Source organism: Aquarana catesbeiana, linkage group LG10 (genome assembly GCF_042186555.1).
Source record: "Aquarana catesbeiana isolate 2022-GZ linkage group LG10, ASM4218655v1, whole genome shotgun sequence".
Lineage (NCBI taxonomy): Eukaryota > Metazoa > Chordata > Amphibia > Anura > Ranidae > Aquarana > Aquarana catesbeiana.
The window spans coordinates 153,158,001-153,176,056 of record NC_133333.1 but is presented as its reverse complement, the minus strand read 5'-3'; the positions used below and the strand labels follow the sequence as shown (position 1 = coordinate 153,176,056).

The 18,056-nt window shown below is 41.9% G+C and overlaps 1 protein-coding gene across 1 annotated transcript in view; it reads left to right on the top strand.

Annotated features, from left to right (window-relative positions):
- LOC141110946 (BAR/IMD domain-containing adapter protein 2-like) overlaps nucleotides 1–18,056 on the top strand; it is a 291,276-nt gene that overhangs the window by 165,953 nt on the left and 107,267 nt on the right. The window contains exon 5 of the mRNA XM_073602762.1: nucleotides 13,826–13,887. Within this exon, the coding sequence (XP_073458863.1) occupies nucleotides 13,826–13,887 (62 nt within the window). The remainder of the gene's footprint in view (nucleotides 1–13,825; nucleotides 13,888–18,056) is intronic.

The following is an 18,056-nucleotide window of genomic DNA, read 5'->3' as shown; positions in this document are numbered from 1 at the left end:
TATCTGTCTCTTCTCCCCCCTCTAGTGCCACATTTGGCACCTTTCGGGGGGAGAGGGGAATGGGTAGCTATTTTTGACAGGTACCCTGTCCCCACTTCCGTTGGACCTCACCGCGCGGAGGTACGTCAGAAGTTCGGCCCCCCTCCTCCTTTCCTTACTGTTGGGACAGCAAGAGAGCGCAACGTGCTTCATGCATGCGCAGTAGGGACGCTTACCTGCAATGGCAGCGGCAGCACCTGACAGCCGATCAAAACATCAGCTGTGGTGCCAACATCGCTGGACTCTGGGACAGGTAAGTGTCCTAATGTATGTGTCCTACAGTATGTGTAGCTGCTGACTTTACATTTTTTGAGGGGAAGGTGGAACTCCTGTTTACCTGGTGGTGGGTTCTGCTCATTTCAGATACTCACCCACCCATGGGATCCAGTGTTGTCCAGCTGAGATCCTTTTCTCTTCTGGCAGCGCTAGGTCCCTGAAGTCTCCACCCCCAAATCTTTAAGCCCCTTATGCAGCTGGGAACAGAGGTCATGTGATCACCTATGAAAAAAAGATATATGTATATATATATATATATATATATATATATATATATATATATATTCATAAACATTTTGCCTTGCATTTCTTTTTTGCACTGAATGGGTTGTTTTATAAGGTTAGGCTTCACGCACACCAATCAGCCATAACGTTATGACCACAGACAGGTTAGGTGAATAACAATGATTATCTCATTACAATGGCATCTGGAAGGCAGTGGGATATATCAGGCAGCAAGTGAACATGTTGTCCCTGAAGTTGATGTGTTAAAAGAAAAGATGGGCATCACAGTTTGTTGCATATGAGACTGTGTAACTACAGACCAATCAGGGTGCCCATGCAGACCTGTATCCACAGCAAAAAGTGCCTACAAGTAACACGCGAGCATCATTACTGGAGTGATGGAAGAAGGTGGTCTGGTATGATGAATCATGTTTTCTTTTACATTATGTGGATGGCTGGGTGCGTCCCTTACGTAGAGAGGAGATAGCACCAGGAGGAAGTATGGGAAGAAGGCAGGACGGCAGAGGCAGTGTGATACTTTGGGCTACTGGGAAACCTTCCATCTGGCCAATAATGTCACGTTTACTTTGATACGTACCACCTACCTTAAGATTGTTGCTGACACCCCTTCATGGAAACAGTATTCCCTGAGGGCAGTGGCCTCTTCCAGCAGTATAATGCACCCTGTCACCCTGCAAAAATGGTTCAACACCACAACGTGTTTGAGGTGTTGACTTGGCCTCCAAGTTCTCCAGATCTTAATCCAATTGAGCATCTGTGGGATGTGCTGGAAAAACATGTCTGATCCATTGAGGCCCAACCTCGCAACTTACAGGACTTAATTAATCTGCCACTGGTGGCTTGGTGCCAGATACCGCAGCATACCTTCAGAGGTCTAGTAGATTCCATGCCTCGTCGGGTCAGCACTGTTTTGGCAGCCAAAGGGGGACCTACTCAATATGAGGTGGTCATAAAGGTATGCCTGATCGATGTATACGTTACTGAATATTTAAAGCCAAAACATTTTTTCCATTCTGGAAAGAGTAGCAGCTGTGCATTGTTGTGTTCTGAGCTGAGCGCATTTAGGATTTATTCTTCACTGTAAATACAGATAGTTATACGTACGACGTGGGAGTGCCCAAACCAATTTGGAATCTACTAACTTGGAATTTGCTCCTTTTTTGACTGAATACATCAGTGTGTGCCAGCTCAGTAATTACTATCATATGTATGTGTCTGTGGATTTAATGTTTTACAGTCGCTCTCCACTGATTTTGTTATTTAAGCTATGTATCACCAGACTGTTACATTGCTTCACCCATTTATTGCTGGATTCTCATTATTTTATAAATATTTTGTGCATATACCCTATTGGAATGAATGTCCTTTAATGTATGCTAACAAAGTGCACTGTACTTGATAAGAACCACCGAGTGGTGGTTCTAGGTTATTTTTGTAGGTTATATAAAAAATACACATTTTCCCACCAGGGGCGTTGCTAGGTGGCAAAAAGACCAGGGGCTTCGGCCTGAAGTCCAAGAACCGGGGGTGGGGTGGTGGCGTGGCTTTTTTTTTGGTCTGGGTGGTGGGGTTGTGTGACTTACCAGTGCCCATCAATGCTGACCAGTAAACACATCTGCCTGACACTGACCATTACACTGACCTACCTGACCTAAAAACACTGACCTACCTGACCTACATACACTGACCACTGACCTGCCTGACCTACATACACTGACCACTGACCTGCCTGACCTACATACACTGACCACTGACCTACATACACTGTACACTGACCTACATACACTGACCACTGACCTGCCTGACCTACATACACTGACCACTGACCTACATACACTGTACACTGACCTACATACACTGACCACTGACCTGCCTGACCTACATACACTGACCACTGACCTACATACACTGACCACTGACCTACATACACTGACCTGCCTGACCTACATACACTGACCACTGACCTGCCTGACCTACATACACTGACAATGACAAACACACACAGTGTGTCTGACCTACCTCAGCTCAGCTGTGGTGTGCGGTCACAGCAGGCAGTCAGTCACTCGTCACCGTCAGAGAGGAGCCGAGGAGGAGAGCCGCCCGCCACAGCGTTCTGGAGCCTGCAGGCTAAGATGGACGTCACGTCACATGTCCCGCTGTCCTGTCATTGGCGCTGCAGGCTCCAGAAGGACCTGCGGCACTCGGCCACTTTCAGCCGCACTTGGCCACTATGGCACTCGGCTACTTTTGGCCGCTATGGCACTCGGCTACTTTCGGCCGCACTCGGCCACTTTCGGCCGCACTCGCGATCAGATCAGTCCCGGCGGGCAGTGCTCGGGGCTAACAATGGAATGCAGCATTCCATAGACTCTGGGCTTTTCGGGGTCACATTCGGGGCTTCAGCCCCTCCTAGCCACCCCCTCCCGACGCCCCTGTTTCCCACTCTTCTTTTTTGGGGACTCTTCTGTTGATTGATATATTATTTGGTTCATGTAACTTCACATTGGCTCCTTTCAGGAGTTGCAGCACATGGTATTTCATTTTAAGTTGTTTTAATTGTGGATTAGAGTTTCTGGGGGACAGTCATTTGAATAAAGGTATCTTTTTGATACTTTATCACTTTTGTTTATTTATTTATTGATTTGGGGACATTTGAAACTCTTTATACGTATTGTTATACTAATTTTGGTTTCAGAGTCAAGGTGGTTTCCTCTGTTCTTTTCCCTTCTTGTTTTCCAGAGATTTTGCATTATTTTTTAATATTTTTATTTGGATTGGAGTCTCCTGTACGGCAAATTGCCCCATTGAGTAAAAAAAGGTGATAGTAGTGCTAACCCCTCACCACTCTATCCAAATCTAAATAAATGTTTTGCCTCTTGTTAGCAGGCATGTAGAGATGTCTGCACATACCATTTATTTTATTCCAAAGTACATGGGAGCCTCCAAAATATGGGATGCTTAGTCAGCCTGCAGCTTCAAGGTGCCCCCTCCCTCCCTTCACACCTCACTATTGGTCATCCTTCATGATCAGCAGACTTGCTAACCAGTAGTGGGGTGTGAGGAAGTAGTGTGCCAAACTTTGTATCTGAAATCAAGAGTTGTATAATCGGGGACCCCTGGCAGTAATGCAATAAAGCCATGTTTTTCTTGAGCAGTGCGCCTTGCAGCAGAACTGCTATAACCAGAAGCATAGTGGGCAATAGCCAGCTGTGGCCAAAATTGTAGCCACTGTGTGTAGTAAACTTTCAGGGCAGTGATTACCACATATTTAGACCCTTCATTTAGGAAGGTATTTGAAAGGGGTCAGAGCTGCCTGCCAAGCACCCCTTATATGCCTTTTTTTTAATTAAACCCTAAAAGTATGACCAGCCATCTTTATGTGCCAATTTAGTAAAAACATACTAATCCTGCTGTTTCCCTGACGATTGCTGATGTAATGAAGGCACCTTGACCCGCCCCGCCCTAAGGAAAGGGAGCCTTGACTGCTGGATGCTTGGCAACCAACCGGGGCGTCAACCTAATCAGGGAGTCAGAGTGGCTCCGTTGGAATTGGTTACAATGGCACGAGGTGACTGGGTGGAGCCGGAACTCTAGAAAAGATTACGCAGAGGCACGTCCCACTACTTTAAAAAAAAGTTGATGTCACAAGAGTTGCCCACCCAACCGCCCATTGTGTCTTCGTCACAGCTTCCTTGGCGATTTTACCTTGCCAGCAATTGGTAATACTTTATGGGCTATGCCCTCAAGTTAATTCTGGGTCAGTTTAATGATGGTGGAGACAGGCCCCTTAGACTATACGGCAATGTAACAAGTTATCGGCACAAAATAGTGACAGCTGTATCCATATCAACAGTTATGTACAGAAATAGATTTGGGAAATTGTCATTGATATTAAAAAGACATAAGTCCGTGTAGTGACACTATGAGTGGAGGAGATAAAAAATGCTGTGTGAAGTCCACATTCAGGGCAGTGACTCGGTTGAATTGATGATAGGCAACTCCTATCCTCATATTGATTAGTGGTTCCAAATTAATAATAACTACTGCAGTAGGGAACAGACACAAAAGATACACTCAGCATCTTTCCAAATTACTGTTCTGCTTTATTATGACGCAATTGAAGGTTTTTATGCACATGATTACGTAGGTATCACATTAATATTACAATTGTACGTTTATGGTAACAAGGGGCGTTACATAGACAGGCTTATTCTAATCAGGACTCAAAAGAATGTAAACATTTACTGAAAACATTATTAGTTCCGTGTGCACAGTGAGGACAGTGTGCAATACATACAAAATACAATACAATTATATACAGAACTTACAAATTTCCATTACAGTCTCCCCTCTTTTGATCAATATTTTGATCACTAACCATACCTGCTATCACCTTTAACCTGGAACCTCCACACGCTTAGGTGGAGGTAGTCCTGGCCAAAGAAGCAAAAACTCCATTGTGGAGAAAATAATAGCTAAGCAACTTTTTCATTACCAAAATGACTTTTCATTGTGAAAAACAAATGATTGATAAGACATATTTACAGAGTACTGGCTGTACACTCCTGTGGCCAGAATGGCCTTCTAGCTTAATTGTTGGCATGCTGACTTATCAGCATATGTAAACACAGACAATTCTACATAGAATGGAAGACGTACAAAAGACAAATATGACTTCAACATGGCTAAACTATTTTTCAAATATATATATCCCTTACAATTAAAGTAACTGAATCAAAAAGTACCCTAGACTGTGATCACAAGAGGGAAACAAATCAAACAGAGATTTCTTTAATTTAGTCATTTTTGCAGTGTCTGGTGTGGATCCAGGTGACTTTTCCTTCAAGTTTTGCAAAAACTGTACATGAAAAAGATGCTGTATTGAGTCTCCAAACATTTCCTTATATATATAAATGTCTCTTAAAAATCCACAAGTCACCTGGCTTTAGTTTTAGATCCTTCCAAACTTTTAGGATCTGGAATTGGGGAGAAAACACATAAATGAGTTTGTCAAAAACCTTAAAATATCAGCAACATTCTCTATGAGATCCGAATGAAGGACTTCAGCTGCTGAGACAAAATATAAGCAAGTGAGTAACACACTCCCAAACCAAATCCCATAGGGAGAGAGTCCAATATCCCCCTTAGGGGCTTCATAAAATATAAGAAAACATTCAGGCAAAAGTTTTCTAGTTTCTTACTCTACTTTGTCCGCTACATTGTAGACAGTAAGGGGTGTAAAAATAAAACCTAAAAACTTCTAGTAAGGACTCTCCTATAAAAAATGATTTCCTCTGTTACTCTCTGTACTTTCTGCACTCTATATTTACAAACTACTTCTGATAACACTTTTTACTGTGGCCTTTGCAGTAGCATTTGCCACTGGACATCCAAAAAACATGTCCATACAGACAAAATGCATACTCGTAAGATCCTAACTTGGGCATCTGGATATATCTTTTTGTAATCTCTGGGAGGGATGTTCAGCTTTTGGTAACACCTTTGGTAACAGGTAAAACAAGAAGTGGTATGTTAGTAAAACAACTGTGGTGAACCCTGGCTCTATCCCACGCTCATTTACTAAGGCAGCCATAACTGCTTGTGACTCATGACACGGTCCATGTGTCAAGCTGAAGGGAAAAGCGTGGCTGGCAGACATAAATGATCACCTTTTCCAAAGTCCTGTTTCATAAGAAGTTGCCCCCTGTGGACCACTTGTTCTTCTCGTTCTGGGGTCCTTAAAGTTGAATTATTAATCCCAGCTATACTGGGCCAGAACTAGGGTGGAATCTGTGAGTTGCACAGACCCATCAATTGTCCGGGGCTGTAAATGCAGCATCCTTAGTCACCTGGTCTGCTTCCATGTGTGAAAGTTAATATGGCTACCTCAGCAAGAACCTGGAAGGCTGAAAACAGCCGATCAAATTAACTTAGCATGCTTTATTGGTTTACCTGCCGAAGTAAAAACAAACTTCTGGCCCTTCAAATGGAACCAAAAGCTCTCTATATCTTGACTATCTATATAAATATACACTCTTTTTATAGCTCACAGGCTTTACTAAAACATGGAGCTCTGCTTCTTGAGCTGGGTAAAAAGGATCCAATGACTTTGAATACAGAGTATCCTTCTGGGTGATAAACTGCATACTCAAATCTACAAAAAATTAAATATCTGGGTCTTCAGGGAGTGTGTCTTGCACTGGGCTCACAGCAGCTGATTCCCACATCAATTTAACACATGTGTCTTTTCCTTTCTTTTGAATAAATGTACGCATTTTTCATTGTTAGATTTGTACATAAACAAACTCATATTTTAAACCTTTCATTAAACAAACATTTAGTTAGCTGTAAATTTGCTGCACAGAATGTCGGACCATTGACCAAAACAATATCTAACTTTGTCTAATAGCACCTTTGCATAAAAGCTACAGCTCTGATATATCGGGGTGAACCCTTCGTTACTGGGTCCAGCTTGCATAAATATATTACAATGGCTTGTTTTCTATCACACTATTTGTGTAAAAACTCCGGTTTCATGTTTCAAAAGACAACTTCTTCCTGACAATATTATAATAAATGATAACAATACCCTGCTGTCATGGAGAGATGTCCATAAATCCAAAACTATTCTTCTGCTTATACCACTGTACTTTACAAGAAAAATGGGCACATCATTTCACAATCCACACATTCTGCTTTGGATTTCAAAAATAAATAAAAACAAAAGGACCAATCTGTATGATGGACCAGAAAGCATCAAAAACTATAAAACAACTGGCTGCAGGTGGCATCTATCCTAACAGGGTGTGTGGACTTGATGTGATGGGTCTGTTATATTTAAATTTTATTTAATATTACTCTTACATCATGGACCGCACATCAAGTTATTATCAAGAACCTTGAAATTTCATTTTTGTAGAAAAACTTCTTATGTATTCCATCCATCTTGGCTTTGTTAAATATTATGGCCACTGTATTCCAAATAACAACCTCATCTTAATCTTTTTTTCTCTCAATAAGGGCTTATTGAATAAATGTAAAATTACAAAATTGTTATCTTAATCTAAACTAATCCCATTTTTACATATTTCCCCAATAACCTGGATTTCATTTCCAACCAAAGCTTGTCTAAACCAGTTTCATTATATCTATATAATTGTTAAAATTGTTAAACTCATATTAGAAATTAATACTCATTATTACTTAATTTTACTTAATTTCCCTTTTTTAAATGCATTGTTTCCACTATCAAAGGATATTCAATTTGTGTAATACACGGTTAAATGTAACCTTCATTTTACCATGTTTGGAAAACAGATTCAAAATAATTGTGATCACATTGTTTACCATTAGATTCGTTAACCCGGCACATTTTGTTATAAATGTTTTGTCTAAAAAACTGGAATTGGCAATGGTGTCCTTCCAGCTTATCACTGACCACATTCTTTCAGGAGAGCACAAAGGAGGGGGTCACATCTGCGTACATGACACACACAAGCAATAGAACTAAAGGTCCCAGCATTCGCACACACACCAATATCTCTCTAAAATCGCTTACATTTTTCCCATTTGTACACAACACATGCATATCATTCTCTCACTTTCTTTTAACTCTTTAATATTTCCCTGCCTAAATTCTGCTTTCCTTATTTTGTTTAAAATAACTTTTATATCTAGCTTCTATGATTCTATGATCAGATGGGGAGCCACAGTGCTCATCCCATCTTCTCTCTCTGACAACATATAAAGTATTCTGTTTTACCTCTCATTTCTCTGTTTCTGACTTTTACTAGTTGTAGTGCCTGATCCCAAATTCATCCCACAACTTAACATGAAAATGTCCCTTTCTGTCTAGTTCTAATGTCACCCTTGATCCATCCTGCTCACATAGATAGCTGTTTCTCTAGCTGTTTACTCTGCATGATTCTTAGTCCCTGTGGACCTTGGTAACCCAGTTACCCATTGTGGATCCCTGTCCACTCTAACCATTAATCTAGGGGCTCAGTATAGGCGGAACCGCACCTTTGGTTCATATGTAGTGCTCCTCTTGCGCTGGGCATTTTTGAGGGTCTCTTACCCTTCATTCCCTTACTTAATTTAATGCCCATAATGACTGGCCAGTCTTCTCTCTTCTCTACTTGTGCCTATACCCTCTTGCCTCTAAACTACTTTATCTAGCAGATTTACTACATATACCTGTGAACATCACTATTCTTCCCTTTCTTATCTATAACACTCCGATGGACAATAGACAGGGACAACATAACATATAACCACCAATCAATACAGTTCGATTAAGGGGAGTAAAATAGGTACCCTTTGTCCCGAAAATGCCTTACCGATCAAGGAAGTCTGATAACTCAAATGTAAGCAAAAGGCTTACCTCAGCCGGCTGATTATCAGAAATTCCCGGATCGTCTCAAGCTCCTTGTTTCGGATACTCAGGGTCACCTGGAATCCCCTCCTGGCTGGCTCGCCATGCTGACTCGGTTGAATTGATGATAGGCAACTCCTATCCTCATATTGATTAGTGGTTCCAAATTAATAATAACTACTGCAGTAGGGAACAGACACAAAAGATACACTCAGCATCTTTCCAAATTACTGTTCTGCTTTATTATGACGCAATTGAAGGTTTTTATGCACATGATTACGTAGGTATCACATTAATATTACAATTGTACGTTTATGGTAACAAGGGGCGTTACATAGACAGGCTTATTCTAATCAGGACTCAAAAGAATGTAAACATTTACTGAAAACATTATTAGTGCCGTGTGCACAGTGAGGACAGTGTGCAATACATACAAAATACAATACAATTATATACAGAACTTACAAATTTCCATTACAGCAGCCATCCAATAGGGGTGAAAGCCTTTATCCCAAAAGTACTGTAAAGACAAGAGAGAGGAGGCGCCTCTGGGTGCAGACGTTTAAAACAATTTATTAAAAAGTAGCAACAGCTAGTAATACACTCACATTTATGTGGTGAATATCAAACAAAGCAATGTCCCAGGTCAATCAAGGGGGTCCGTGGAGTCATCTCTCTCGGCTGGTAGATGTAGGGGATCTGTGCAGTCTCAGAACGCTGGATGTCCTCGGCTGAACAGCGGAGACAGGCACCAGAACGAGGCTTGGGTAACAGCCGATCCCCTGTCGGCACCTCGTTCTGGTGCCGACAGGCACCAGAACGAGGCTGTTACCCAAGCCTCGTTCTGGTGCCTGTCTCCGCTGTTCGGCCGAGGACATCCAGCGTTCTGAGACTGCACAGACCCCCTACATCTACCAGCCGAGAGAGATGACTCCACGGACCCCCTTGATTGACCTGGGACATTGCTTTGTTTGATATTCACCACATAAATGTGAGTGTATTACTAGCTGTTGCTACTTTTTAATAAATTGTTTTAAACGTCTGCACCCAGAGGCGCCTCCTCTCTCTTGTCTTTGCCCTTAGACTATACAGTTTGGTTATAGATGCTCACGGTGTAACCGTGACCGGCATGGTATTTGTACTTTGAAGGTTGTTATACTAAGATGTTTAATAAAGCTGTGGCCTTGCCCTACTTCCAACTTAAAGTGGCCTTTTTGAGAGCAAAGGTTTTGTGGTGGTTTAAATAAGTGTGGGGTAAGACAAGACTAAGCTTCTCAGCAGTCATGCAAAGAAATCAACCCCTGAAGCCTCCAACACTTCTGGACACTGGCAGAAACTGACACTTCCAGAAGTTTTGGGTCACTGGTCCCCTTTGGTGGTTCCTCCTGCTGACATCACTACTATGTCCACCGAGTGAAACAGGGATCTAGGAGATTGACACTCATGGAAGTGTACATTTTTGCTTCTTTGCAAGGAATTTTTTTCTGAGCACTTAGATTTCAGGAACAGGGTCGCTTTAATGTAATTTTACCTGCTGTCATTTTACTGAAATTAAAGTGAAACTTAAGGCAAATCTTATTTTTCTTTTTGGATAGAATAGAGTGTTATGACCCCTGTTAGTTTTTTTTTTTGCCATCTGTGTCTTATAGGGGAGATTTCCCTTCATTTTCTGTCCCTGTCTTATGGAAATACAGGCTTTCTGAAAGTTGTTTTGCCTCCCCCCTTATCCTGCACTATTGTTTCTGTGACCAAGATAAAGAAAGGCCACACTGACCTTTCCTTCTGAGAAAGCCATTTGGATGACTATTATTCTGATCTAATGTTCTAAAAACATGGAACCTCAGACCCAGGGGGACTTTCTATTTAGGAGATTGGTTTAAATGACTTGCTACTTGCTCTGGGTTAGTGAGTCAAAGTATTAAAACAAGAGACAGACTTGTAACTAACTTTTTAAAGAATGACATCAGCAATGGCAGTTCACATTTTTCTTTCATGACAGATTTCCTTTAAGTGATAGCCTGGAGACAAATGCAGAGAGACTAGAAAGTAAGAAGAGCAGACAGCAATGCTGGGCATTTAATACTTTGCTGAGAAAACCAAAATGCCAGTTGCATGACTGCCATGCTGATTCTATTCTGAGTTACTGACCCAGAACAAGTACATAGATCAGAACGCCTGACTTTGCTTACCTTGCTTGCTGTATGCTTGTTCCAGGTGAGTGATTCAAACGACTGAAGATGCACATAGCCAGGTAACAAGCATTTTTAAAAGGAGGTCAACAGTGGCCATGAATTTCTGCAATATCAGCATTGAACTTTTCTTCAAGGACGACAGCCATTCACACTGATGTCACATACAGCAACTGTCTTGACAAATTTTTGTTTTCCTGGCTAACTCCATGGCTAACTTGGGCCGTGTTACGAGAGTAAGACCGGCCACACACAGTTCGAATCGAACCGTTAATGGGCAGGCTGAATGTACCAAGTTGATCGAATGATCAACTTAGGTACAACCAGCCTGCCGGATTCTCTTACGATTATCTCTAGTGGCTGCTATAGCTGAGATAACCACTGTCTTCTTCCAGCAGGGATGGCTTCCCCCACCCGCCTCCGCCCCCCCACTGGGAGCAGACAATGGCTCGGCAGGAGAGATTCCCTTGTCAGCACTGTCTGTGTCGATGGGGGAATCATGCAAATTTCTTTCCTGCAACCCGTGGCTGCAGGAAAGAAATTTCCACCCTGTATGGCTGACCTAACATGTAACATCAGAGTAACAACTGATCAGAGTTGTAAGACTATGCAGGATCATCTGCAAAATAAGAATAAACACACTTTTTTTGCTGCAAAATTACTATATGTGCATTTATTTTTATCTTTTGTAAAAGGTGCATTAACGTTTAACAACACATCAGTATTCATTTGCTTAGTACAGTAAAGTAAAAGAATCCTTTATAAACACTCCACAAAATGTAACTTTTTTGCTGTTACCGCAATTTACCATAATATTAAATTTTCCTTTGTGCCGCTTCCCTGAACTTGGGTAGCCCAGTACTAACTTCCGTTCAGAACAGAATACCTGGGACTACGTGTCTCATTGTGTTTAGCACCAGCATTCATCTTTATACAGTCTTTCGGAAGATTTTGCCGATCTAAGCCAATAGATCCATGTGGAGGCGGATCTTTTGGTTTGACATCTCAGGCTGCCTAGGCTTCTTACTCTGTAGTCCAATCCCAAAAGTGTGCATGACAACTAGGCATCAGGACCAATGCTCAAGGGGCTAGCTTATTTTCCAGGGAACTAAAACTTTAAAACATCAGCATCAAGCATCCATTGTAAGTGATTTCATGAGCATTTGAAATAGCGTAAAACAATTTTAACTTTAATGTCCCTTCAATGTTCTTAAAAAAAAAAAAGTCCACATCGCTACACAACTGCTGATTATTTCACTAATGTGAATGTCTGTGTGGAGTCCTCCGGCAAGTGACCACTGCAAAGACCAGTGGGTCATTTTTGACACTGTTTGCCCCCACATTTCAAGTAAAACTATTCATGAGAGAAATGCAAACAGTAAGCCACTCTTGCTGACCACCTTCTGAAAGTTAATGTTGTCCTAATAACATGCTGATGCTCGGCCTTCAAAAAAATTGTGTAAGGCACTCTCCATGGCACAGGTGCTTCCCTTGCATCATTACATAGACATACCTCTCAGCTTTCTGAGATGGGAATGAGGAATAACTATTATCAAAAGTATGTAGGCACAGGAGACTACCACTCCCCCCTTAAGGGAAAATTGTACAAAAAACGACTACTATTCCTTTATATTGGCTTTTGGAATATACACATGCACCAATTGAGAAATTGGATGAAAAGTTTAGCACTCTAAAACACTTTTTGATAGATAAGTACTGCATTTTATATACAACTCCTTCAAAACCAGAGACATTTGGGAGCTATGCATAGGTTGTGCATGCTGGTTGATAACTGTAGCCTTATAGGAACTCGCACCTGATGTGCACTGCACATTTTTGAGCTCTCCTCCTGACTAGCAGATATCTGACAAAAGGGACATACTGTAGGGGGAAACTGGTGCACAACAGCGATACCTGGATTGAAAACTGAAGCCAAAGGATGGTAGGCTGTATTTTCTGTATGTGGAAAGGTATCCTTCACCCAACTCTTTGTCAGTGGGAATGGCCAGGAAGTAGCCTTGGCTTCCTGTCCTGTGACATAGATGCTCAATGGAGTTCAGAGTATGGGGAGTCACTTTTCTTTTAACAGGCAGGTCTGTGCAGGGATGATTGTAATGCCTTCACTGTGCCTAACCACTTTAATATACAGCAATATTCGTTGACCACTATGTCAACAGTGATAAAACTAGAGGTCTAGGAAAGGTGGGGTGTAAGATATTTACTATGTATGTGACCTATATGGTGGAAGGATTAGGAGAACTTTGCATATGGCTGTTGTAAGGGTGGAGGGTTGTTAAGATATGATACGGTGTATATACATGGCTGCTGTGCTAAGATGACTATATATGTGGTAAATGGCTGATGTTTTGTATGTGTGTGAGGCCAGAGGAAGATAACCATACAGTATGTGGTCGCGTTGGGTGGGGGAATGAGAACTACATACATCAGATTAAAGCCATTTTGATGCTAACATTTATGGGCTTGCTCCTGGATTTTGCGAAGATTTGCCAAGATCTGGTCTGAGTATCACATATCCCTATGGTAACTTGTTTTGTTTGGATAACAGATAAACTTCAGTATTCTATAGCATCTAACTAACAGTTATCTCTCATGCATATCTATATAGTCTAAGAAGTATGTCATAGCCAACAGTTTGTGATTTACTTGGTGTTTATTATTTTTTTGTGATTTATTTCTGCAGGTGATACATTATTCCAAATGGCTGAAGTCCATCGACAAATTCAAGTGCAGCTGGAAGAAGTCGTAAGTATTAATTCTCAGTTATGGCCCGATCACTTTGGAACGCAGTGCGGGATAACCACGCTCCGTGTTTGTTTTTTGCACAGCATTCCAATCACTCTAGGTGTTTGATTTGCTGCAGGCCTCGATAGATTCTAACAACACCCCAAATACTGATCGCAAACCTTGCCTGCATCGGAACGCATGGTACCACAGTACCATGCAATCTAGTTGTAGTGCCTTTTTAAAATTAGCGCATGCGCTACTTTCGGTGCCATCCAGTGCTATTTTCTCCCATTCGAATGAATGAGCTGAAAGTTGCATCGCACTGAATCACACAGGAATTGCACAAGAATGTGGAGTGTGTTTCTGTGCTATTCTAGTGTGACTTGGCAGTGAAAGAGGTCTCAAGATCAATACTAAACATCTTCACATCTTTTAACAACCTCTCCATAAACTCCCCCATTGTAGAGCTGTACCATATGCAACCTGCAGAATAAATAAACCCCTTTGACATATTTAAACATGAAATGCTCAAAGATGTTATCAAATATCAACTTTGGAAAAAAGAAAGAAAAAAAAAAGCATTCAAACTGATATAGAGTCTACAAAAAAAGAAGAGAAAGCTGGGTGGAAAGGGCATATTTTATGAAACTGACAAAAAGGAATACCCTGGAGACTGGAATGATCCTCAGAGAAAGAGATGAAGGCCTTCTACTATGTAGAAACATATAAAGCAACAGACCGATCAGAATAGTCAGCATGTACCTGGGCTCTGTGGTCCACTATCCGGTATCCAGCACAGCTGGGTGGGAAAGGAATCGACAAAACATTTTATTTCTTTAACAGAGATGTGGGTTCCTGTGACTACCCTCTTCTCTGCAGGCTCTTGGAGCACATTCACTGCATAATGCATATAACAGCATTTATTATAGTAGCTCATTGCCATAGATTTTGATGTTCTCCATTGCTGTTTTGAAGGATCCTCTACGATCCTTCGACAGAGGGTCCATAGCTCTGCACTAAACTTAAGGTCGCTGAGCGACAGTCCACCGCCATATCATGGGGGAGCACCACCTGCCAAGGGAGAGGAGGATCAAGTAGGTAAAATTATTTCTTCTCTTCCCTAGACAAAATGAAAATTAATCCTTGAAGTACAAGTGCAGCCTCACTGCAAGGGATCATTTTTTATTTGCCCAAAGAGCGGCTTTAATGTCTGCAGTCCTCCTTTAAAACCTGTTTAATAACACCTAACTAAAGTACATTCTCCGCCAACAGTGATGTCCCTGGAAATTTTTTTGGACAGTTGGGAACTATGCCTTACATCAGGGCCAGATTAAGAGCATCATGGGCCTGGTGCTGAGGATTTTGGTGGGCCTTTGTTAGGAATAAATAAAAAGAAAACACACACAATTTTTGTTAAAATAAAAAAATTATTAAAACAAATTAAATTAAATAGAGATGGGGTAAGGGTGGGGGAGAGAGAGGGGGGCTGAAAGAGAGGTGGGGTGAGAGAGTGGAGGGTGAAAGACGAGGGAGAGAGAGGGTGCCTCTGGGTAGCTTAAAGAGAAAGTAAACCCTTGATCAAAATGTTTTATTCTCCCTCCCCTGCAAAGTAAAGACATAATGTGCTAGTATGCATCGCATATGCACACACAGATCCCTGTTCTCGGTGTCTCAGCAGAGATCGTGGGAGCCCGGCGGTGATCGCGACCGCCGGGCACTCGCATCGGCTCCGGGGGGTGAGCAGCAGGTGCGCGCCCCCCTAGTGGCCACAGGGCAAAGCGACGTTACATAATGCTGTTTCACCCAGCCGTGCCATTCTGCCGCAGTAAAACTGCAGCAGCTGGTCGGCAAGTGGTTAATCATGTACACACACAGAGCAAACAGCATTAATGACTCTGGGCTGGGCCTATCTCAAGGTTAATCTGGCCCTGGCTCACATATACACATACATATACTAAGAACATGAAGGTAGTATCGCAGTTCGTGTTCCAATCAATGACCCCAGAGCATAGTAGAATTGCTAACCACTAAGCCACTGTACTGACATTTCTGTTTTTATACATTGAGGTGATCAGAAGTTTGAAGGAGCATTTAAGTTCATTTGTTCTTTAAGAAAAGCCAGCATGCCTTAGTAATCAGGGTGAAAATATCCCAATGTTTCATATTGTTTTATATTGATATGCAGGTCACTTAGATAAGTGTGGCATGTGGTGAAGTAAGCAGAATCTGCTTAGTTCTTTACAATGGAGACTTTTGTTAATGTTCACTCAGCTCAGTGTGAATTACTGTTGGCTTGAAGAAATAGGAACACCAAATGAGCCTGATTTTTGAATTGAAAATGAAATGTAACTGACACATTACATCTTAAATGTCTATAAAGCAAACGTTCAGCAAATCTGATAAACTGTCTTGGCACCTCCAGGTTAAAGCTCATATAGATTTCCAGAGACCCCCGGGGTGATCTATTATGAAAATTCCAACCACAGCTTGAACCGTTGCACTTTGGCCCATCTCCTGCCGCCTTTCGGGACATTGTATTGGTCAGCAAGATCTTTTTATTTGGTGGCCAAAGAGAAAGCATGCATAACTGTCAACAGGGGAATGTTATCTGAGGTTGGAGGAGTTAGGAACTCCTAGTTCAGGAGCGAGGGAAGGCATAAACACCATCAAAGCCTTACAGGATAGCCTAAGGAATTGCTGAGTGTCAAATGCCAGAAGAGGTAGTCAGCTGAAAGGACAGGGTGAAAATTGTGCACATAATAAGAGACAAGTGAATAGACAGGTCATGTCACCAGCAGGTGGTAAGAGGCACGTAGTAAGGGTCAGGAACTGAGAATGCCTGGTCATCACTGGAGCTCCTGACTGTGGAGTTAGAGTTGCACTGGAGATACTCATGAGCTGTGGCCTTGCCGTTGACAGTTATTAGGGCAGAATTAAATCTGAAAGTGTATGTCAAAATGCCATGCTGCAGCTAACAAAGCCAACAAATTACTCTCTTGCATTTAACCGGCATACATTCAAGAGATAAATCAATCAACATTTCTTCTCCTTTACAAAATACTGGTTTGGCCTCATCTTGATAATGCAGTTCAGTTTTGGTCACCAATAATCAATAAGACGTTGCTGAATTAGTAAGAGCATAAATAAGGGGGAAGGAGGATCTCAGCTATGAATATTGATTACATAGATTAAAGTTATTCACTCTAGAGGAGAGGCACTTAAAGCATTTGCTAACTTTAAAAAAAAAAAATGGATCCTGTCCCTTTAAAGCATCTATCACCTGAAATACCTGGCTGATCCTGCCAGTTTCTACTCTCCCCTCTGTAAACTGACCATGGTTTATCAGGGCCGCTGATCCTTGACACCGTGGTCAGTTTACGTGCGTCCGTCATCAGCTGTTTCCTGTCTGCTCTGCTCTCCCCTCCCTACCTGTCAGCTCGTGATAGTACCTGCTCCCACCCCTCCTGCTGCTGAAATACCATGTATATTGTCATACTATCGGCTCTGTCTCCTAATGCTGTGTCCCCCTGTGTGTGTGATTTATAAAAAAAATGCAGATTATACCTTATTTCAGAGCGCCGCTTGGCGCTCACGTGACCGGCTGGCTCTCTCCTCCGCTCCTCCCCTCGTCCCGCCTGACGTCAGCGGGGGAATCTCAATCCCGCCCACTGCAGCTGTCAGACGGGGAGAGGAGTGAGCCTACCAGTCACGTGAGCGCCGGGAGACGATCTGAAATGAGGTGTAATCAGCATTTTTTTTATAAAACACACACACAGGGGGACACAGCATTAGGACACAGTGGATAGTATAAATTAGTCAGAGTGGCTTAACAACCACTTTATTAAGTGATATGATTACAATGTACAAATATATCAAAGGTGACTCCAGTAACTGGTATAAACTGTTTACTGTAAGCCTCCTAAAGAGGGCAACAGACATGATTTTAAGTTAGAATAAAGGAGCTTTAATCTTAGATTGCGGAAAGGGTTCTTTACTGTTAGAGCAGTAAAAATGTGGAACTCACTCCCCCAGGAAGGGATACTAGCTGAAAGTGTTTAGAAGCTTTAGATGTCTTTCTCAAAAAGCAAAAAATAAAGGGCTATGAGACTTGTTAGAGCATAAAAATCAAATACACAAACACACGGGTTGAACTGGATGGACCTGCATCTTTTTTTAACCTTTTAAAC